At 36.6% G+C, this 23,097-nt stretch overlaps 1 protein-coding gene and 1 long non-coding RNA gene across 2 annotated transcripts; one reads left to right on the top strand and one right to left on the bottom strand.

Annotated features, from left to right (window-relative positions):
• Window positions 1-1,654: 1,654 nt before the first annotated feature.
• On the bottom strand, window positions 1,655-23,094 carry LOC106170598 (pre-mRNA-processing-splicing factor 8). The gene is made up of 41 exons (XM_087000526.1): window positions 22,983-23,094; window positions 22,091-22,252; window positions 21,560-21,728; window positions 21,060-21,224; window positions 20,638-20,853; window positions 20,137-20,349; window positions 19,816-19,941; window positions 19,234-19,339; window positions 18,551-18,741; window positions 18,219-18,338; window positions 17,835-18,024; window positions 17,507-17,626; window positions 17,181-17,315; window positions 13,427-13,636; window positions 13,149-13,265; window positions 12,853-12,969; window positions 12,585-12,674; window positions 12,120-12,283; window positions 11,749-11,875; window positions 11,298-11,490; window positions 10,821-11,008; window positions 10,418-10,582; window positions 10,138-10,211; window positions 9,731-9,877; window positions 9,285-9,495; window positions 8,922-9,038; window positions 8,377-8,711; window positions 7,896-8,124; window positions 7,392-7,691; window positions 7,044-7,190; window positions 6,575-6,735; window positions 6,133-6,324; window positions 5,638-5,875; window positions 5,059-5,338; window positions 4,716-4,852; window positions 4,285-4,478; window positions 3,710-4,091; window positions 3,260-3,400; window positions 2,865-3,004; window positions 2,488-2,690; window positions 1,655-2,237 (listed from the first exon to the last, which is right to left on the bottom strand). The coding sequence occupies exons 2-41, from the start codon at window positions 22,227-22,229 to the stop codon at window positions 2,083-2,085; spliced, it is 7,044 nt and encodes a 2,347-aa protein (XP_086856652.1). The 5' UTR covers window positions 22,230-22,252; window positions 22,983-23,094; the 3' UTR covers window positions 1,655-2,082.
• Window positions 13,868-15,682, top strand: LOC147763985 (uncharacterized). Its single transcript, XR_015332247.1, has 3 exons — window positions 13,868-14,078; window positions 14,300-14,550; window positions 14,726-15,682. It is a non-coding gene; the product is annotated as an uncharacterized LOC147763985 (long non-coding RNA).
• Window positions 23,095-23,097: the final 3 nt, after the last annotated feature.

Raw genomic sequence — 23,097 nt, forward strand, 5'->3', positions numbered from 1 at the left:
CTATCAGTATAATAATCTTAAAAGAAAGCTTGTGAAAAGTGAACCTTTTAATGTTTGATATATGATAGTATATATATATAGATATATAGTGGTATAGATTGTAATATGATTGAATGAATTTGGAAATTGTGTCCAATTAAACTCTAGCATGGTTCCCAGCCCACCTGGAATTCAGGAAAAATCTTGACAATGATTTCCCTTTTTTCCAGTCTGGGAGTTTTAGAAAAGTTCCTCAAATCAGGGAAAAATCAAGGAATTTTCTTTGCTCAAACATTGCTCAAAACAACAAATCAGTCAACATTATGTCCCTAGAATTTACTGTCATCAGTGAAATATCACTGAACCCTGTTAATATAATTTGCTAGGAACCTGTCTAGAGAAACAGGAAGACTGATGGGATGAACATTCAGGGCGTCAAGTTACAATGGACCTTCGTAAGATAGAAAAGTGGCAAATAAAGGATTAGAAAACAGGAGAAAAGAATGGAATTTATTGCTAAAGAATAGTAAAATGGGGATTATTTCATACTAAAGATTGCACCTCAACAGCCATAAGGCCATATCAGTCCATCACATTTTATTTATTGTATAAAGGTGTACTGGTAGGTGCCATCAAAGCCCAAAATGTGAGGTGCAATCTTTGCTACACTCTGGATGTGGGATGGATTGTGTGGGATCATGTTGGATTTTCCCCAGACTGCCTGTGGCTGTAGTATCCAAGCCTAGTCCTGGAAGGAAGTTGCAGCAATCCCCTTTTTGTAGGATATCCAGCCTAGATCTGTCAACAGATTGTTGAGGAATAGTGTAGCACATTTCATGTTACACACAGATATTAAAAAGCCAAACCCTGCATAAACAGATCCATACCAATTAACATATCCACAAAAAATTTTGAACCAAGTTCTCCCTTATGTTTATTTTCCCACAATCAGCATGAACTGACAGATGTAAATAAGAAATATATTGTAACTTGACGTCCCCAAGGGTGTTTGTTTTTATTTTAAAATGATTTATTTTATAAGTTGTCTTAATAAAGAATTAAATTTTTTATTTTTGTTCTGATGCTTTTTTGAAGAGTATACATTCTACACAGCTGTCACCACACAGCCATACATTGTTTACTTTATAACAGTGCTTGTGTAATAAAAGCAGCTTGTTCACTGGAATTCTCCTTTTGAATTTTATGGTATACAAAGGCATGAAAGAGATGCAATATCCGTGTTGCAAATGTAATGAATCTGCTGGGACACAGACATCAGGGCCCAGTTTCCTCAAAATGGGACAGCACTAACCTATGGATGGCACTATCCAATGGATAAAATTCTTAAACTCTGGACATTTATCCTGTGGGTAAAGTACCGTTTCCCCAAATACTAGATATTTGCTTTTGTCACTGAAATTGCTTTCCAGTGGTTAAAAGTGTCATCCAGTGATGATTAAACTGGGCCCAGATTAAGTGGCTCAAGGTTAATATACTTCTGTTGTTGTTTCAACCCTATGACAGTTTAAATTAATTATCGTGTCTGTAGACTTCTAGAACATCCGTCACTTTATCCCTGCGATGTTAAAATTGTAAAACACTGCAATGGTAATAACTTGTGTTCAGTTGTTTGAAGAAACTATAATTCAAATTTTTAGTAATGACCGACACCGACTTTCTGCTACATTACGTATTTCCAATATTTAATATTCAATTTACACTGAATTTCCCTTTCAGAGCATGATAATAGTCTCTGTGTCTGTGCTCCAAGTTTAATAATACAGGTTTTTTTTCACTTCTAAAAGAGAATCTGTAACAGTAATCCAGCGATAGCGAACTTTCTTTAGATACATAGCCAATTTTACCTTTCGATTCTTTGGTCTTGTCACAAAGTTCTTTCCATTTTATCTACTTCACATGAAACTTCTTTTAAAAAATCTTTGTCTTGTAATATTTATTTACAGTTCTATGCAAGCGCCCTGTTTAAAGTGACCTGCAATTAATGAAGTCCTCAAATTCTGCTTCATAAAAAGTTGTCCAACCCATTATTTTTTTGCCAATCTAAAGATATTTTTTCCTTTTCAAAAATACTTGGTGAGTGATCTAAGCAAACATATCCTCTCTGTCAGAGTTCATGAACTCTCCTTCCTCTATGCTGCTGAAGTTCAGAAAATGGGATGGCCTGTGCACTTCGTGGTAAAACTCTTTGGGGTTAGCCAACTGTAACTCATACTTCTTGTTGGGGTCATGACGGACACCTGAAAAATAAAGAAAATTGAAGAATTAACTCACTCTACTGAAACGGTATGCCATCAAATAATTTCAGTAGAAAAAATGAAAGCTTTATCTTACAGCACTCATTAATAAATTGAAATTGGCATTTTTCTGTTCTGCTGAATGAGATAAATAGTTCTCACTCAGTATGTGTAATAATACACAGGCTAAGTAAAAATATTTTGCATAAACAATTTCATACAAATATTAAATGTGCAACAAATGAAATCTTACCCATGAAATTATAATTCCAAGATCCAACACTAGGCACCATAAAAAAGCCTAAGAATCTATCAGACAGCAACATCTGCACTTTCTCATAATGTGATGGTAGATATCCCTTGGGGTTGTTTCCTTTGTCTGTGTTCTGTCTGCCCCACTCATAGCCACTGGGGGTCAACTTGTAGGCAGTCAAGGAGCAGGACCCAGGGGTGAAGCTGTGGAGGAAATGGGGACAATAACAAGTCAGCTTTATAAACCTTTACTATATTTCATTATTTTCATTAAAATGATAACTAAATGATGGATAATTCTGTCACAATTTTAGATGACTGATGTAGACCTATGGATGAACCACTATAAGTTTTGTTAAGCAAAGAATTTGCATATACCTGCAAGTAATTATGACCGTCTTCTCTCCATCCCAGGCAGGGTTATCAGACATCACCTTGGCATGGGTTGTGATGTCCTGTGGGGACAGCTGGGGAAGTTCATTAGGCTGAGTGTGGATCCAACCCAAGGGCTCCATTTCCTGGAGGAAACATATATATTAGTGCATATATATTAGTGCATGTGTTATCATGTCCACTGATCAATCAAACTCCAATAAAAACACTTCTCCTTGGCATACAATCAAGTGAACCACTTACAGTACACAAATAGACAAAACTATTGTTAGTCATCATCTCCCCTTAAAGATAAAATATCCCCATCCACCAAGTCCTGAAGGCAGTGAGACAAACCGGCAACGTGTTTCCAAGGTACAACAATGAAGTGTATACTTTACCTTAAGATATTCCTGGTTAGGTAGTGAAATAGGCAGGTGTACAGTCTGATGTGTGCCCCACTGTGGAGGCATTACAATACAGCGGATCTCCTTCACCTGGGGGTTGTCAGGTGGGCTCACTCCATACAGGTAACCAGCAATCTGAGAGAAAATAATGAATTATATAATCAAGATGCACGAAAAAAAAATTCGAGTTACAAAGGGGAGTTAGTAATCTCTATATGTTCCAGTTGCATCCAGCAATAAATATGGAAGGCCATATTTGCTAAAGGCTTTGAAAATATTCCAACACAAATACTTAGTGGCCAAGAGTCGTTTATTTGGATTTATCTCAAACCATGGTGTTGTGAAATCTTGAAGAGGACTTCCAGACCATTCATAATGTTGGGACAAAATCATTTTTATATAATGATCATAATATCACATATCATAATTCAAAAGAGATTATACCTGTGCTCTAAGGTCAGAAATGATGATGAACTTCTTCAGGATATTCTTGGGTAAGATATAGGTGTACCCCGTTTCCTTGATATCATCTGATGACACATAGATGTGGTTAGTTCGCAGGTGAAGATTAGTGGCTGAAATTGCACGAACACGCCACTCTGTCTTTGACGAGAATGTTGCAGTCTCATAATTACTGGTGGTAGATGTAATGATCTCATCTCCATGCTTGTTGACTGTGCGGGTGGTGGTTGCTGTGAGCTGAGACTGTTCCTTGGTCTGTTTCTCTATCTCTGCAATCTGTTGGCGCTGTGCTGAGGGAGCTGATATCTCCATACCAAGAATTATGTCACGGATTTCAGACTGGGTGAGGGATGCCACATTCACACTGAAATAAGGGTTAAAATTCCAATGTTGTAAAATAATTTACTTTAACTGCTTCAATAGTAATTGTTTTTTCTATACACATCCTTTATAAATCCTTTAATTTAAAATATTGCCCTCTTTCATTATTAGTGCATCCTTTGAATAAAAATTATGTCATAAACCCAATCATATAATATTTTCAGCAAGCAACATACTTGTTCTTCTTTCCATAGTCAGCCAGGATGAGATCCTTGAGCTGCACCTCCACCTTGATCCACTCCTCATCTGTGAGTGTGGGCCAGATGTGGTGCTGCTCCGTGATGGTGGTCTTGTCAGGCTTCAGGATCACTTTGGTTCGGTCTGTGTTCACATGCAGTGCGCGCAGTATCAGGATCAGACGGGAAAATGCCTAAAAACCCAAATGGAATATAAGCAATAGCACAAAAATATTAAAGAAATGAATTGGGTCAGTCTAGAGTAAAAATAGGAGAAACTTCAACATTTTAACCTAGGTTAACTTTCTACAGTGAATTCCATTGTATAAAGCAGTTTATTTGAATAGCAGAAATAAGGGTTTCCTCTCTCTTATCTGTGAGGTTAAATAATGAGTGTACTGAAATTCAACAATAAATTATTGTCAACATACAGTGTAAGATGAAATGGTCTTCAGCCAATCATCGTATAAATTGAACAACACCATCTGAGGTTCTGTGGCTTTCAGGATGAGATCACCAAACTTCTCCACCTTCAAACAGGCCTGGAATGGCAGCTGCAGCTCACTTCCTATAAATGTCAATAATTGAAAATCCATAAATGCCAGGATACTAGTTATAAAGGCATTCCTTATATAAATGCTTCAGCTAAATGGCATATGATTATGAAAAGTTCACAAACATATCTTTCTCAAAATAAAAGCCAATTTTTTTAATGATCCAGTGTACCTGAATTTACAATTCGAGCAAAGAGACATTTTTGAAAGCTCTCCTTACCCTTGATCACAATGTTAGGGAAATCCAGCAAGTGGACCTCCAGGGGATCCAACATTCCTTTCCTGGTCACAATGATCTGTTTGGGCTGTTCCTCCACAGGCAGAGAACGGATCAAGGCTGCCACTTCCTCAGCAGTCTTCCACTTAGCTAGCTGGCCCAGACGTTTCTGTCCTGCCCAGACAGAAGTGTGAATGATCTTCAGAAACAGTTGGCCTGTCCTGGGGTTGAAGATAAAGATGGCGCCATTGATGGGCTTGGTGGTCAGGTTACCTTCAAATGTCTGTGAAGAAGAGAATGGGGATATTAAATCATAATATGCATGAACAAAAGAATTGAAAAAGAACATATGAACAACAGAAACCAATAATTTGCAACTTATAGCTCAATTATTTTGAGATTTCATAAATATCTTTATTCTTTTCCAATAGCAGTGTTTTTTCATCTGGTTTCCAATGAAAAAGGGTGACAAAGGTTCTTCTTAGTTCAGGTACTATATATAACAGTAATGAAGCAACTCCACTCGTGATCTATCTTAGTTCAGTTTATATCACACTGATGAAGCAACGCTACTCCACCTACCTTGTGAATGGTCACTCTGTAGACATTGGTATCATCTACAAACCAGATGATCTGATTGGAGAACAGCTCTCCATAGTTCTGTGAGGACAGGTAGGGCTCAGTGGGCTCAGAGGAGTACAGCTGGAGGGCTTTACGGATACGTTCACGCAGCACATACAAGGCAGGGTTGGCCTTCATGATCTTTGCCATGGCCTGCTGGATCAGAGGCTTACAACCAGGGAACCAATTGCCAAATGCACTGAAAACAAAGCAGGGAATAACTAATTAATACATCTTCCACATACTTGACAAATCAAATATTGATCTACAAACTGCAGTCATTGTGAACATTTTGAAGAATTTTTACAATACTTATACAATTTTAAAATACAACACATTTCCACTGCTGGAAAATATGTAATATTTCACATATCATGATTTATTATAAAGCCAACAGAGGTGGTTTCAAAAATATAATACCTACTGTCCCATAAATTACATTCTCCACTCTCCTACCTGTGTAAATTATAAGCCAGATCCAGAGCAATCATGACCCCAGTGGGGGACGGATAGATACTCATGTTGTCAGTGGTATAGTCCAGGAACTTGGCTCTGGCATATCTCTCTATGTCGTGAGAGTCATAGTCTCCCCAACGTAGCTGGATGTCAAGCCAGTACTTCTGGGTTGTGGTGTTGTCCATCACATCTCTTTGAAGAGGAAAATATTAGATTACAATACTATGCAGCTGCAATTCTTCAAAAAAAGATCCCAGAAAGAGTGATAAAACACTTTTAGTAACTTTTCATCTTGAGAAAAGTGTTTCCAGATAACAATCATGTAAACGACAGACAAAAGAACTCAATGTTATAAAACAACAAACCTGCAATACTCAATTACCAATATTAAAACAAATAGTTCAACTGCTAGCAAAATATAATATAGTGAGATAACTCTTACTTTGAGTCTGCAAGAAGGGAAGGCTTGGAAACATTCCACTTGTAAGCAGCAAACAACAGGATATCTGCACAGGAGCTGTTCATCTTGTAAGATTTCCTTGGATGGATGGTCTCTTTCTGTACAGTCTCAATCTCCAGGGCATCTAACTCTTGATCAAATACCTGGAATAAAAGGGAGGTAAATTGAAACTTTTTTTAAATATTAATACAACAGATAGACACTGTGTGGAATTATGGTCAAATGTACAGACAGTATAAACTCCCTCAAACATGTACAAGTGTACCTCAGATAGACACTAATCTACTAATCATGGCATCTTCTCCCATACTTTTTGTTATTGGAAACATTCAAAGCATGCATTCATAAAATTAAAATTATGCAATTAACAAATAATCTTTAAGTATGTTACAAATATGCAAACAGTAAAATATATTCCGGAGTGATAGTTCATTAATAATAAAAGACATACCTGACACAAGTCCATGACCACACTCTCATGGATCTTTTGCCACAAGTGAGCCCTGAAGATCTGGATGAGAGAGATCTTCAGAGTGGGGATCTTGCCATGCATGAATATGCCAGTCAGGTCCAGTTGTACCTGGAAACCTACATACACCTGGAAAAGGCACAAGAAAATCAAGATAGAAACTACAGTAAGCATAAATGCATTCAAACATTCACATTCCTATATTGATCAAAACAAATATTTGTCTGCTCAACCAAGGCTGAACTTCCTTGATAGCATCAGCATATCAAACATTTACAATCCTACTAAAATAAAACACAACCCCCTTTTTGAAAGATAATTTCTACTTACATTTGCCCTGTTAATAGTGGGTGACCACCAAAGAGTGAAGCGACGGTTGGGGATCTGGTTGAGACCTGACCTCTGTGCATTGGTCAACTTCTTGTACTTCATGGACTCCTCAAACCCACTAGCCTTCTCCCAGAACAGACCTTCCCATGTGGGGAAGTAGGTGCCCTTGAACAGTGTGTGTTCCAGAATGCCTTCTACTCCTCCCAGGGCTTGGATCATGTCAGTTCTGTAGTTGTTCAGGTTCCACAGTTTGCCGTCATGGCGCTGGTGGGTCCACCAGAATGGATTCTGCTTCAGTACCTGAGGTAAAATAAATCGAACATATAGTATCTATTCCTTTTAATTCTGTTTAAAAGTCAAACTCAAAAATAATGTAAAAACATATGAAACTTAAATTAACAATTTGGAGAAATTTCTACAAAAAAATCTGTTATACATTTTGCATCCTGTACTAAAACTGCATGCAAAATAAATCATTTTGTCAACATTAGAAATCTTTGATACCTGATATGCCTTGAACTCAGTCCTAACCCTCCACCCTTTATCATAGGCAAGTGTGTGTCTGTCCTTCTGGAACAAGGTATTGATACGAGGAATACCACGGTCCCAGCTGTCCTCCAGGTCTTCCAGAGTGAGGCGCCTGTTTTGTGCGTTGGCCTCCTGTCGTTTCAGAGCATACTCAGCCCACACTCTCTGAGAGTCTATGAATTCACTCTCCCACGGCATCACATACCTTTAGTAGAGACCAAGTATAGTTTAGTATAGTTATTGCAACACAAATAGGCATCACTTTTATAATGAGCACAGGAATCAAAGCAAAACAAATGCAATATCTGTTCCACAGTTAAAGATGTACTCCCTTTTCTATACACCATTTCAAATTATAATTTTGACTAAAAAGACAAGAGAAGGGAATTAACATGTTTAATGAACTTTTCTTATAATGATGTAGAAATTGCTCTTTGTCCTAATTAGAAACACTTACCTGTACAAGTTAGGGATCAACTGATCCTCATCATGGCTCATTCCAGACCTGAAGTGAGTGATTCCCACATCAGTCTGCTTGGACCACCTCAGATCAGACTGTGGAATCAACACATGGCCCATGGACAACATCCCCAGGCCGCCCAGCTCTTTGGGGGTGTAGAACACCACTGGGGGGAAACGACTAGGCATTTTAGAGTTCAGTCCAATTTTGATACGTGTTTGTATTTTGTTTTCACATTTGACCAGCAGGTCTAGCAACTCCTGTGTGTTCACCACAGCCTCCCTGAAGTAGGTCATCAAACCAATGAGGGCAGTGTTCCACTTGTTGACAATCTGAAACAACAGGACAGACAATCTATATAATTCTAAGAAACTTACATTTGCCAATGTTTAAATGCAGAATACCCCTCCAATTTACTTAAATCCTCCTGATGTATGGCAAAGACACAGCTATCACATACATCATGCTGGAATGCTACTGCTTATTGGAAATTCAGACTGAATTCACAGCACCCTGTCACTATTTGTAAATGAAAGTCATACCTTGGTAAAGGTTGTAGAACCAGATGCCATAAGGATCTGCCTCACTCTGTTGTGGAATCTGTTCATGGACTCATCATCAACTCTAAGGAAACACTGGGCTGTCCTCTCCTTGGTTACCTGGACAAATCAATTACATATTATTATATATTAACAGCCTGAAGTTTTATTGTTTGAGAAGATACTGATGGACACTTAGATTTTATCAATCAAAAAAATTCCATTCAGCTTTTATTGAAACTAAAGAGACCTTCAGACTGACTTTAAACTCCTTCATATATCACCAATTGGTGCACAATACCACATTCAGTTGCACCAGAATTTCTATTCTTTATTAGTCTCAAAGGACCAAGAAGATCATATCACCTCATTTTGCAGATTCCAGACCCCATCTTTGTGAGTAAACTCCTCATGGGTCATCCTGCACTTGGGCAGTATACGGCACTCAAAGCCACTCATGTTGAACAGAAGGTTGGGGTTGTCCTTGCTGTACACAGATACAAAACTGCCCTCCCACTGGACAGTGGTCACTGAGCGAGGCAGACGGTTCTTGATGTCCCAGAACACTGCTCGACCACTGAAAGATGTATGGGAACAATATTATCAACCATTTCTAATAGACAGGCAAATTCCAATGTTTCTTATTTGATTTGGCACATTTTACAGCATACTTCCACTAAAGTTGCAAATATTCCCACACGTTAATTTCATCCCATTATTTTATCATGTATCAAACTAACAAGAAAATGAATGAGAAAAGCTTCCACTGTCTACTGTCATCTTTACTTAAATGTCACCACACATATACTTACAGGTTGACATCATGTTTCATAAGCCTCATCCTGGAGTCTCTTGGCCAGCATTTCTTGTTGTTATATCCCACTATGTTCTCATTGTTAGGATCAGGGTGCTCTGTAAGGTACCTCTGGATCAAGTCACGAGCTTCTTCTGCAGAGAACCTGAAGTGTACAGCACAATGCTATCTTTATGTCTTGTCCCTGAAATCTTCCACTTTGAAGAAACTTACATCTATTCAGCTAGCATCGCTATATTTGTTCCATGTGAAAATAGATAACTGTTTTATATACCAAAATCTATAAAAGTAATTAATAGACACCAAAAAGTGCATCAAAAAGGTCCCCTGTTACAGATTTCACTCTAGGATAAATCAAAATGTTGATTCCGATTTACAATCGATACAATACTATTCCATACTTACCTAAGGAATATGTGAACCCTGTCAATATATCTTGAATACAGTCTGATGGGGTGGGCACTCTCTGTTGCTACATCCTGAAAAGAAAATTTTTACTATTTCAATTGATCCTAGTGGCAAGCTACCATGTAAAATGTACACCAAAATATTTTTGACTACAAAATAAATACTATTTCAAAACTTGCTAACTTGTCACTGGTTTATTACACAAAAATTAAAAAAAAAAACAATAAACTTTGTTTCCAAGGGGAATAAAACGTTAGGAGTATGAGGCAATAATTACCTGGAATGTGAGGAAATCATTGGGCATCTGTGGTGGCCCAGCCACTTCACTGGCTCTCTGCAGACCCAGCACCAGCAGGTCAAGCACAAGGCCATAAAACTGGACAATGAAGGACGAGAACTGCAGACCTCTGATAATACCATAGGAGTTGGTGTGGTTCATGTCCTGAAATATTCAAAAGAAAAATTCAGAAAAATTCCTTACATAGATGAATATCTTACTGCCAAAACTTACACCAGTCATTATTAAAAAGAATATCTTTTTCCGAGGCATATCCCTAATTTCATGCTGTGTAACAACCCTTATGTCCCTTTTCACTGAACTTATTCTAATGCCTGTAATTTTTAATAGCATTGTTTAATTTTAAAAGTTTGACTCAACAGCAGAACAAGCAAAACCTCACCTTATAGTTGATAACCACATTGTTCTTTGCTGTCATGTAATCAGCAATGTTGTGATCCACAATAAGACGTAACAGTCTGTTCAACAGTGTCAAGTCAATCTTTTCATAGAGTTTTTCATAGCGGGACTCTAACATGACATTACACTCCCCTTCCGCAGTGTCCCATACATCCTGAAGATTGTTTATCCCTACAGAAAGAAAATAAAATAAGTATTCAACTCACACTTAGCTAAACCTAAACATGAATTCTGTAGTAAATCATGCAAATAGAAAATAAAAACTCAGTTTTTAATAGTAAATTGGAGTCATTGCATTATGTCAAAAACTGCTTGCAAGAATGTCAGAAATTCCTGTCCTAAAAATTATCAGCATCTGTTATAACAACGGAAGAATACTTTACTGGACTATTACCAAGAGTCTAGCAACAGTGGAGGAAAACTTCAGAGTTTCTAACTCTAATATAACACATCCTGTTACCTTGACACCATTTGTACACCAGCAGTGGTGGAGGTTCAGAGTCTGCAGGTTTGACCCAGGGAGGGAACAACCTCCTCTTGTCTGCCTCATACCACAGGTACTGGTCTAGGTAGGCATCTGTGATCTTCTCCAGGGGCTCAATATCATACACTGGGATAAGGTGGCTGTACAGGTCCATGAACTCTATACCCGCCTATGATATAAACAAAATGGTATCAAGGTGATTCCACAGAAAGGAAAAGAATAGTTAATACATTTAGGAATAAATTATTATTATTATTGTAAAAACAATTATGTCAATACAAACTGATCAGCATTAAGGGCACATTAAAAAGGGGCAAAAGCATAAATAGGTTTTCTAGCTTACCATGCATAAAAATTCTAGAATCTATATCCAGCATGTTGATGTTTTGTAAGATGTCTCTTATTGCTGGAACAAATGGGCACTCACCTCCTTGAAAGCTCTCTGTGTCAGCAAGTGACGTTTGATACGTGACAAGGCTTCGTGGGGGTTGTCATATGCCTGTTCTATCAGGCCAAGTTCTTCACGTTGAGACTGATTCAGCCTGCTCTTGACACTATAAAGTTATAAGTCACAGTTGAGAGGCAATGTGAAAATGAAATGGACAAAAAAAATTCCAAACTTTGCTTATACTACATTGAGTTTTCCTATCCTTGACACATTTTAACATTTACAATGAAACTGTTTTTAAAGGCCACAGCAAGTTCAATTAATGCAATCAGTAGAAAAGTGACCTATATTGTCCAAAAGGTACCTAACTTGAAGGAAAAGATAAGATAGGTACAAGAGTGCCACCTTACCTGTATGCCTCTCTCAGTCTTTCCAGAGCCAGAATGAGCAGCTTGGTGTCATGCTTATATGAGAGAGGAGGGAAAGGAATTGGAGAGAACCTCCTGCTCTCCAGCCAGTGGACAGTGGTGGTGTAGATAGCCACTGCCTCTTCTGCTGTGATGTATGGACCATCCTATAAAACAGATTTGTAATATCTTTAACATCATGCTTTTTATATGGAGAGTGGGGTTCATTAACGTGGTGACTGCCAGTACATGTTAACAAAGCAATCTCAAAGTATGCCACGATCAGTTTCACCAAAAAGAAAGAAATGACCATTAGCATTACACAAACGGTTATGTTGTCTAACAATTTCTTTTTATTTTAAGTAATATTTTGTCTCTAACAAATATTTATCTAATGTAAATGTAAATTGACATCAAAGATAAAACAACATGAAGCAATAGATTTAGCCAATATGATAACTATCTTACCTTCAGGTAGTTGTGCTGTCTTTCCTGCTCTGCTTTCAGGTACAGACGTGTAAGACGGCCCAGGTTCTTCTTGCAGACAGTTTTATCAACCTACAAAAAACATAGAATTTATTGTTCTGGTCAACTGATCAATTGCTGATAATTTCAACTCAAATCTAAATCAGCTAATCATTAGATGACTTTATCATAATCAATCATTTACCTCAAAATCATTGACAAAATACAGCACAATAATGTATCATTATACTGGATAGAAAAATGTACTCACAGTGGCTCCTCTCCTGATTCTCTCTCTGTTGTAATGAGCTGTATTGGTCCACCAGTCTGCCTTGGCCTTCACATACCTCAGGATCATGTTCTCAATTGGAATTGGTAGGCCTGGTACCTGGATAAAAAGTAAAAGCATGTAACTCACATTATTTTATGTATCTATCTATCAGTTGCATATGAAAACTACAGTATTTTAAACAAACTGTAGAAAGCCCCAATGTGTGAAGTTAGATATTTGATACAGCATCTATACAAATGTAAGTGTTAGAAATAATCTCCACAGGGCTGCAATACCTTCCAAGGGATGTTGGCTTTCCAGCACCTCCATGCCTCACTCAAATGCTGTAGGATGGTCCTGGCTTTGTTTTGCTTGATACCTTCTGGCATCATGTCAAGAATATCATGCATCACCTAGAAAAAAATAGTAAGTTATAGTTTACCGTACATAAATTTTTTAAAGTAATTACTTATGAGAACTACTTTGCAGAACTTCTCTACATGTTTGTAAAAATAAGAAAGATGAAAATGTTATTTAACTAAAATGTTTATTAAACTCAATTCTTCCAACATACCGCTGCTCTCAACTCCAGATCATAGTGACTCTCAACTCTCTGTTTGGTCACAGTTTTGGCCACACCCTTGGAGTGACGACCCTCAAACTGCCTGGACAACAAGTTCCCTAGCCAACGCTCCAAGAGAGGGGTGATACCGCGCATGAAGAACAGCCACACTCTCCAGCCTGGAGCCCAAAATCCACAGCCTGGACCTTTTCCAACAGGACCCTGGTAATTATATTTAAGAATTGAAGCCTGGACGTGTAATGTAAACATCTGCAACATTCATCCTTATATGGCACATTACTAACAAACAAGCACCCTAATGTACTATAATTTTTAAAACAAGTAAACGAAAACTGAAGTATTTTAAAGCCCCTATGTGTGAAGTTATAATATTTGATACAGCATCTACACGAATGTGAGTGTTAGAAATAATCTGCACAGGGCTGCAATGATCAAATGGGGAATACCCGCTTTAAGGGTCTGCCGCTAGATGGCGTGGGGGTGAAAGCAGTCCTTCTAAAATCTCGCAGAATCTCGCTCACGGCTTTACACCAGAGTTTAACATGGAGCGTGTGCACGCGTCGCTGACAGTGAACCAACTCAAACGCAATTTACTTGAATGTGGTGCCATAACATCTGGATGAAAATGTGAATTGACTGGAAGGTATGTGTTTTCTTTTCATTTAGTGCTTGAAAAACACGAATGCTAACTATTTTCCTTGAAAAAATCAAAAATTAGTCGAGGTGTGTGTGTCAAATCTGACATGTTATGTACATGTACATGTAGACTACTGTAGGTACGAGTAGGCCTACGCTCATATTTTGTTTTAGTAGCACGAAAGATTTTTATACTTAGTAAATGTACTTATTTATTTTCTTTATAAGGTTACCCAAAGAAGGCCCATATATCGGGGGCAAAGCCTGAAACTCTCGATTTCAGGACCCCAGGACAGCCAACTTCAAGAGCAGGATAAAATGATTACTTCAGGAATCTTACCTATCACTTCACATCAGCGGCAAAGATTGATGTAGCCACCAGTAATGCCTACCCTAAAGCTGACTTACAGGCGGCTGTGATGGACAACAACTATTGCCAAGCGCCATGAAAAGAATAAATCATGGATAGAGGGAATGATGTAAGTGAAAACAGAGGTCTACTATTAAGAATCGGGCCCAAATATGAGAAAGAATTATCAAACTAGGTGATAGGTGACATCATAGAATTATAATATTGTATCTAAACTAATCTAAATTGTATCTATTTAATGCTGTAACCATCTACCATGCTTTAATGGGATATGAATATTTCAGGTTGAGGAACAAACAGCGAAGGACACTGAGTAAGCAAGTTATAACAAGGAAAGAGCGCAATCTGACACAAGGAGAGACAATGGCGGATCACTGCCTCAAGATTTGGAGAGATAATTGCAGCTACAGAGAAGAAGTATATAAACAAACTGTATGAATCATTGTTGTGTCCAAAACCATTGCAGACACATGACAGTTGGACCCGGACCTGATTTCCCCTTTTGGAATGTGTATTTCGTGCACAAATCTGGGCCTAAAGAAAACCTGCAAATACTTTACTCAGTTAGAAGGCCAGATGTTCATTACAAATCGCCCATTCTGCTATTTTGTTGTGTTTACATTCAAAGATCTGTTTGTGGGGTTGATTCATTCTGACACTGGATATTTTTCTACATGTATTTTGCCGAGGATAACTTTTTTAAATGAAAAACACTATACGAAGTACGTGTCAGCTAGTTTATAGAAAGTACCCCTGTATGAGATGGTTTTATCTGCAATCACAATTTTGAAGTGCCATTTAAAAAAAAATGTTTTAACTAAAATGAAATAATTTGGTGGTGCTATATTCTTTACAAAAAGTACTTATGTGTTTATGCTGTTTTTAATAATATTTTAAAACTGCAATGAGAAAAAAACTATGATGCTATTTTGTAAAGTATTTTAGTGGGATGAAATAATTTGATAGTTGTATTTACAGCAAATAATTCGGTTTTTCTGCTTTTAAAAGAATTTTCAAAGTGCTGACATAATGTGGTGGTTCTATTCAAGTAAAATAATTCATAAGTACTATTTTGTAAAAAGGAACAAAAAAACTGTTCATTTGTAAAATGTTTGCTTTCTTTAATTTTTATTTCTTAAACTGTTACAAAAAGTTTTCCATACCTACAGTAATCCATTGGCTGAGAAATTACAGCTATATAATCAGGAAAGTTATAGCACAAATAAATTATCTAAGTATTACATGGTTTCATGGTTTTTACTATGGACTTAATAATTATTTTGTTTAAATAAAACATTTGACATAATGTGGTGGTTTTATCTGCAATCACAATTTTGAAGTGCCATTTAAAAAAAAATGTTTTAACTAAAATGAAATAATTTGGTGGTGCTATATTCTTTACAAAAAGTACTTATGTGTTTATGCTGTTTTTAATAATATTTTAAAACTGCAATGAGAAAAAAACTATGATGCTATTTTGTAAAGTATTTTAGTGGGATGAAATAATTTGATAGTTGTATTTACAGCAAATAATTCGGTTTTTCTGCTTTTAAAAGAATTTTCAAAGTGCTGACATAATGTGGTGGTTCTATTCAAGTAAAATAATTCATAAGTACTATTTTGTAAAAAGGAACAAAAAAACTGTTCATTTGTAAAATGTTTGCTTTCTTTAATTTTTATTTCTTAAACTGTTACAAAAAGTTTTCCATACCTACAGTAATCCATTGGCTGAGAAATTACAGCTATATAATCAGGAAAGTTATAGCACAAATAAATTATCTAAGTATTACATGGTTTCATGGTTTTTACTATGGACTTAATAATTATTTTGTTTAAATAAAACATTTGGTTTTGCTGCTTTTTAATGAATTTTCAGAGCGATGAAATAATATGGTGTTTCTACTCAAGTAAAACAATTCAGAAGTGCTATTTTGTAAAAAAAAGAATAAAAACTGTTCATTTATAAAATGTTTTCTTTCTTTTGTTACAAAAAGATTTCCAAACATGCATTATTCCATTGGCTGAGAAATTGCATCTATACATGTACAAATAAATTAGCTAACTATACCTAGTTTTATGGTTCTTACGATGTACTGAATAATTTTTTAAAATAAAAATAATTATTTAATTAACATTACCGGTCATGCTCAATACATCAATAAAAAATTAAATTACTTAATAACACAACCTTATGCGGGTAGAACTTCTAGAAGGCTACCGGCACTTATGTATATTTACTGACAACTCTTCTGAAATTACGGACATAAGAAGAAAACGCACTTTGATAAATCGTACTTCCTAGGGGCACTTTCTTGCTATGGAGCTCTCTTTCCAAAACTTTATAAGTTTTTCCAAGATCAATTAACCTTTCTACGTGTATTCTTTTTGAGGCAACTCGTCTATCTTTAGGGGCCTAATTACTGTGCCTGGGTCAAGTTGTAACTGTCCTTTTAACATGGAAGGTGTGTTGACATGGGCAACCCTTCACTTCAAACGAAGCCCTGAATCCTCAGGAAAATTATGCCCACCTTGCCGACTTTGACATTCAGGTACACAACAATACTGAGGCATGTTTATTAAGGCCAGTGCCACAGTCCAACGTATATGATATCCAACATGGCGACTGTGGAAGGACTGAATTCACACTAGCGACACCTGGCGCCAAGCGGGCTGGTATACCTCATTCAACATCAGATATGCAGTAAAATAGCATATAACAAAATGGTAAAATCAACTTACAGTGTTGAATCTGAAATAGATGACATGTTTCAAGTCCTTGGTCATCCTGATCTGTCTCATCAGTTTGTACTTGTAGCGGTACATTCCTGTCAGCTGTCCCACGTGTGCAAACATGTACTGCATGCCATCTGCCAACTGAAATCACCAACACATAAATTTACCATAAGACACAGTTAAGAAGCTTTGTAAAAATTCATTTCCTTTTTTCATACTCATACTTTTGAATTAAAAAAAAAAAAAAAGAAAAAAAAGCCACTTGTCTAAAAGTTATAAATCACTTTATGATTATAAGAAAAGTCACAAATATTTTACTTGTGTAAACATACCTGGAAGGCATCAACATTTCCCAGTCTGTACTGTACATGGCTATCAATGACCAGCTTGGTCAGACGCAGAATCTCACGACACAAGTGGAAAGCATTGCCAAACCTAGATTTTTTACGTTCCTGTAATAAACAAATGTTCAGTCTAAATATTCAATACTCAGTCCAACAAGTCTTCACAACAATCAACATAGAAATGTGAAATAAATCTTGATGAAGTAAAGTGCCAACCTCAGTGACTATTTCAATTATATAAACAGTAATTAAATCCCTTCATACTTTTACAGTCCAAATGATCATCCACAACCACTATTGCAACATCCCAACTTACCTTAGTAGTCAAAGTCTTGACAGGTTTCAGGTTGAAGTTGTAATCCAAGTGAAGGTAGTTGAGATTCTTGCGATGGATCAACAGGTTCAACATGTTGTAGCCTTGCCTGCATACTTGTAAACCCACTTCAACCCAGTCGAGAGTTGTGGTTTGGAAAAACTTTGTAGCCTTGAAGGATCTGAACAGATACCTGGAACAGATAAAACAGCACTTTTAGTATATAAAATAAAGAAAATTTAAGAATATGTGCAATGGTCTGCACAGGGCACCACTGATAAAACATAATCAGCTGATTATTGGTAGTTACCAAAAAAGGGAAGTAGTTAACTCAGTTACAGTTTTTGATGAAAAAAAAAAAGAACTTAAAATACAGCAAAAACTCACCTTTTCTTTTGTGCCTTTGGAGGTCTGTGATGTAGTGCATTGAGAACAAAGTACTTCAGCAACTTCTGGTAGGACACCCTTACTTTGACTGGCATGCCCGAGGGGCAGTGTTCACGATACCTGAAATATTCAAGAACTTATAATGCCATTGGGGTAGATAGTGGTGACAAAATACTATGAAATAGTTTTTACCTTTAAGCCATAAGTCAACTTCACCCTTCTTATTAACACAAAACAATGTAATTAACATAACCATCTCAAACCATTCTGTGCAACCATGGTCATTAATTTCTTTTATGTAATTACGCAATATATGTTCTAGTTTAACTTACCATGACTTCACAAGGGGTACATCCAGTGCTCGTCTTGACCTCCCTGACCTCAAATTAAATGGTCTTGGTGCCCACAACAAAGCAATACCATTGGCTGTGCTGTCATCATACAGAGGGGTACCCTTCAGGAAGGGCTCCACTTCCTCTGGTAACTCAAACTCTTCATCATCATCAGGGAGATTTTCTGTACCCTGTGAATGAGATATCATAGCATGATTAAAATGAAAGCTCACATTCCCTTACAATATAGATAGCTATGACTAATAAAGCTTTGAATATTAGCGCACGCATGATGATTCACTATACAGGGTTAATATAATTAAAACAAATTGTTTGTTTGCCAGTGATTAATCTATCAGCAAAACTGAGCTTGCAGAAGAAGGACAACCAGCACCTTATTCTTGCACATGTTCATTTGGCATTGATGCTCACTATATAAAACATCAACACTGTGTTTAGTGCACTATTTACACATTGAAGCAGCAGAGTTAATTAACTACAATTTACCAAAACAATCAAGTGTTATCAAAGATGAACTGGTAGCTTCATTCTTTCAACAGTTCACAAACGTTACATGGTTTTTAAATTTATTAATATAAATACACAAATGTTCATAATTTAGTAAACCAGTTGTCTGTCTGTATGTATGTCTGTTGTATTATCATCCTTACATACAAACTTACCTTGACAGCATGCCTGTGGGATATGGGATTGATCAGAGGGTCAAAGTAGAAAGCTGGTAAGTCAGGGTCCTCTGTCTTGATAAACACAACATTGGGTGTGTGGTACCTAAAATAATGACAAGACGTCCATTTAAAAAGTATCAAGAGCAACTACTTTTTAAAAAACCAAACAAATCATTTTCAAACAATTATATTAAATTTATCAAAGTTGTGACTTAATATTTTGGCAGGTTCAGCTCTTGGAGAAATATCTTATTTTCCAAGGAATATCTCCTACCACATTTCTCTATCACACAAATGAATGACAGAGGCATGCATATTTACATTACCTCTGATTTAATGACATTGTGTGAAATTTTTATGTTCTAATATAACAATCTACATCAGGGGCATTACAATTTTATCTTTCAAATTCAAGAATATTCATACTCAAAGAACAATGCCATTCCTGATATTGATGACCAAGATAATACTACAGTAATTCCCACCCTTTATTTTAACAAATGTTTCATTGGTAATGAGATAACTAGTTGGAAGTACTAATACCAACCATGAATCTAAGACAATCTCATCAGTTCTTACCATGATAAGTGCACCTGGAATGGGATGTTGTTGTAAAGGTACGGGAAGGCAATCCTGTACTCTGTCCTCACAGGTTGACGAATGATGATCTTGTTTATGTCATTAAACTCATTCCAATCTTCATCACTTTAAAAAAAGAAAGTATAAACTGAAAATCTTGAAATAATTCCAATGCTGTTTTTTCTTTTTCTTTTTTAGAATTTCAAATATGACCCATGAAAATTACAAATAGTTCAGAGAAATTCAATCTCGATGACATAACCTGTCTAATACTGAAGTAAATGAATGAAAGTTTAAAATTTACTTGTCCAATAAACTTACTTGAGAGTGCTGTCCTTGACAAGGGGCTCAAACTTTGGCCCTCCTGGAATAGCCAAGTTGAGAGCCTTGGCTGTGAAAAATGACTTGAGGTCAAACAGGTAGAAGTAGTTACTATCCACCAGATCAGTCAAGAGTTGGTTAGCCAGGCGATACAGACAAGACATTATAGGCAGAGTCAGGTTCCACTTCTTATACGTGGTTCCATTCACATGCCTGAATATAAAAGTTATCGAATTTAAGAAATGGACTACAAAAATCAGACCATCACTACAAAGTGCAAAAAAGCGGAGTTTTTTCTTTCTAAAAGGACAAAAATCAATATGAAAATCACTTTACAGAAAAAGAATGGACAATCTTTTACCATACGGAAACTCCAGATATTACAATTTTTGCACAGTAACAAAAAATATTTGAAAAACATTTTTCTAGTAAGAAGTTGTGATATTAATCTTAGACTTGTATATCTGCACTGATATAAATTGGAAAAACAACTGTATTTACCTTGTGTCTGTAAGAGGTTGGTGATCATAAAACCAGTCAATGACAGCCTTGTCCTCATCAGGATCCAGCTCCATCTGGATAGCCTCCAGAGGCTCCACATCCAGAATGTTGTCAGCGTAGTCCAGGGGAGGCTCCTCATCATCAAATGGAGGGAATCGCATTCTTTTGAAGTGGCGACGATCACGCTTTTCTCTACGCATCATGATCCACATGGTTCTGTGCCACAAAATACAACATATGTGATAATGTCATAGCTGAGCACCATTTTCATCTCTGTTAAGATTTGCATTTCTCTACACTGCATAACATCAATAACATTCATATCAAAATGTTTAATAAAAAAGTCATGTCTTATCTGTTAAAAAAAGCCAGTAAAAGCAAGAAATTCATGATGAGAGTAGCCATACCAGGGCACCACTTACCCCCACTGAGCTATGTAGACAGGCTCTATGACCCATGGAATTTCATTGACAAATGTGATGGCTCCAGTGATGTGGTAGAGCACCTTCACATCTCTGATCTGTTCCCATGGCATGGGCATGTTCTCCATTAGCTTCAGCACTGCATGGGGCATGTACTTCAAAGCTCTGGACGGAAAATTAAACATTCACAAACATGAATTCTCTTAACATTAGTGTAACATAAATAGTGCAACATTTTTTTTTAGTCAAGATAAATATAAAGAAAATCAAAATCCAAATTTGTATACCTTCATAAGTGAAGTGATCATTTGTTTTCAGTGCTTATTGCCACAATTAAAGACAAACTCTTTACGAGATATCAGATGATGATCCTATATTTTGCTACAAACACAACACAGATCAAAGCCTTTTTTCATTTTACTTATTATTCATGTTGCAGCTGAACTACTGCATGGGGTACATTAAAGGACCAATATCCATTTTCTTATGCAGAAACTTACCCGAGATAGACTCTTTTATCATGTCTGTATTTCCTGCTGGACATGTCTCCATGATCTCGTATAATCTTACGGACATGCTCTGGTGGCATGTCTTCTTTCTGAGCATCAATAAACCCAAATTTACGCTTCTCACTGTACCTTTTGGTTTGCAGCTGTTGCCATTTTCTGGCTAAGGAATAAAAATGACAGTTAAAATTACACAATCTTTGTATATTCAGAGCTAAATGAAAATCGCCCAATCATTATTTCAGGCTTTAAGAAAAATTACCTTTACAAAATCACTTGTAATCCCGTACTTTTTATTTAATCATGTAGAATAACTTAACCTGGGTTTTTACTAACATTTAAACTCAAGTTCATTGAAAAAAATTGTTCTAATATAAACTCCTAAGTAAAATTTACAACTAATAACTATAATGCAGACAGCAGCGTTCATTTTAGTAGTGCTAACTATTTGTCTTCACTTCATGGGCACCACTTTATTTGAAATGAGCTCTTGCATATTTTTAAGTACTTTTCTTTCAAACTCACCTTTTTCTTGCAGTTTATCTTCATTCATATAATCAGGCACTTTGGGAGGCTGGTGGTGAATGATTGGCTGCTGTATGATGGGGGCCTGTCCCACCATGAACAGCTGCCCACCAGGACCTACCACATAGGGCAATGCCATGGTGGCAACAGTCTTCTCTTCCTCTGAAATCACAGGATAGTAATACTCTAAAATACCACTTGTAATAAATGCAAATCATTTTCAAAACATCAAAAGGCTATAAATACCAAGTTTTTCAATGTTTTTCACGTTCAGTGAGAGGATAGGGAATGAGCTAATGGACTCCTTATCTCCCTTCTTTTCTTTGAAATTGCAAAATTGACACAAATCGCAAAATCCAACCACCTGAGAGGTGAAATGAGTTTGTTTCAAATGCAGTTTTTACTGCATTCCCTAGAAGTAATTAGTAAACAAACACGTATGCTTCAATCCATCAAGTTTCAATTCAATTTGCTTCCTATGCCTTTTAATCTGGCAGATTGTTGAGATGGGTCAAAATAAAATTAGTTTACCAAATCTGACTGGGTTCACAGAAAAAATGTAACATAAAAACAATGGCTATGAATTACATGATGGCAGTGAAACAATGAAAAACATACACACAGAAACATCACATCAACTCTGCACTGTACAAAAGAAAAATCAACATCATCAATACATCTCAAGACACAGTAGTTTACCTTATTTAACCATCACCAAACATAAAAGTTACCGAAGTACTTCAAATATCTTTGAACAAAGTCACAACTTCGAAGGAGGATTGAGGAGTACGCCGGTCGAACTGTGCTTTCCGTCCCCAAAAATTATACAAATAATTGCATAAAAATCAACATGTTTTAACTTAAGGAATCGAGGTTCGTCAGAGTTAATTACCTTTCTTTATCTTTCTCCGGCGCCTTTAGAGTTCAAAACTCAAGCGTGTGTTTATCGAACACGCACAGACTTTCAATATGGCGGCGTCGTGCAGAGTACGTCAATCACGTGGTTC

This window comes from Lingula anatina, chromosome 1 (assembly GCF_051362555.1).
Source record: "Lingula anatina isolate TDL-2025a chromosome 1, LinAna3.0, whole genome shotgun sequence".
Lineage (NCBI taxonomy): Eukaryota > Metazoa > Brachiopoda > Lingulata > Lingulida > Lingulidae > Lingula > Lingula anatina.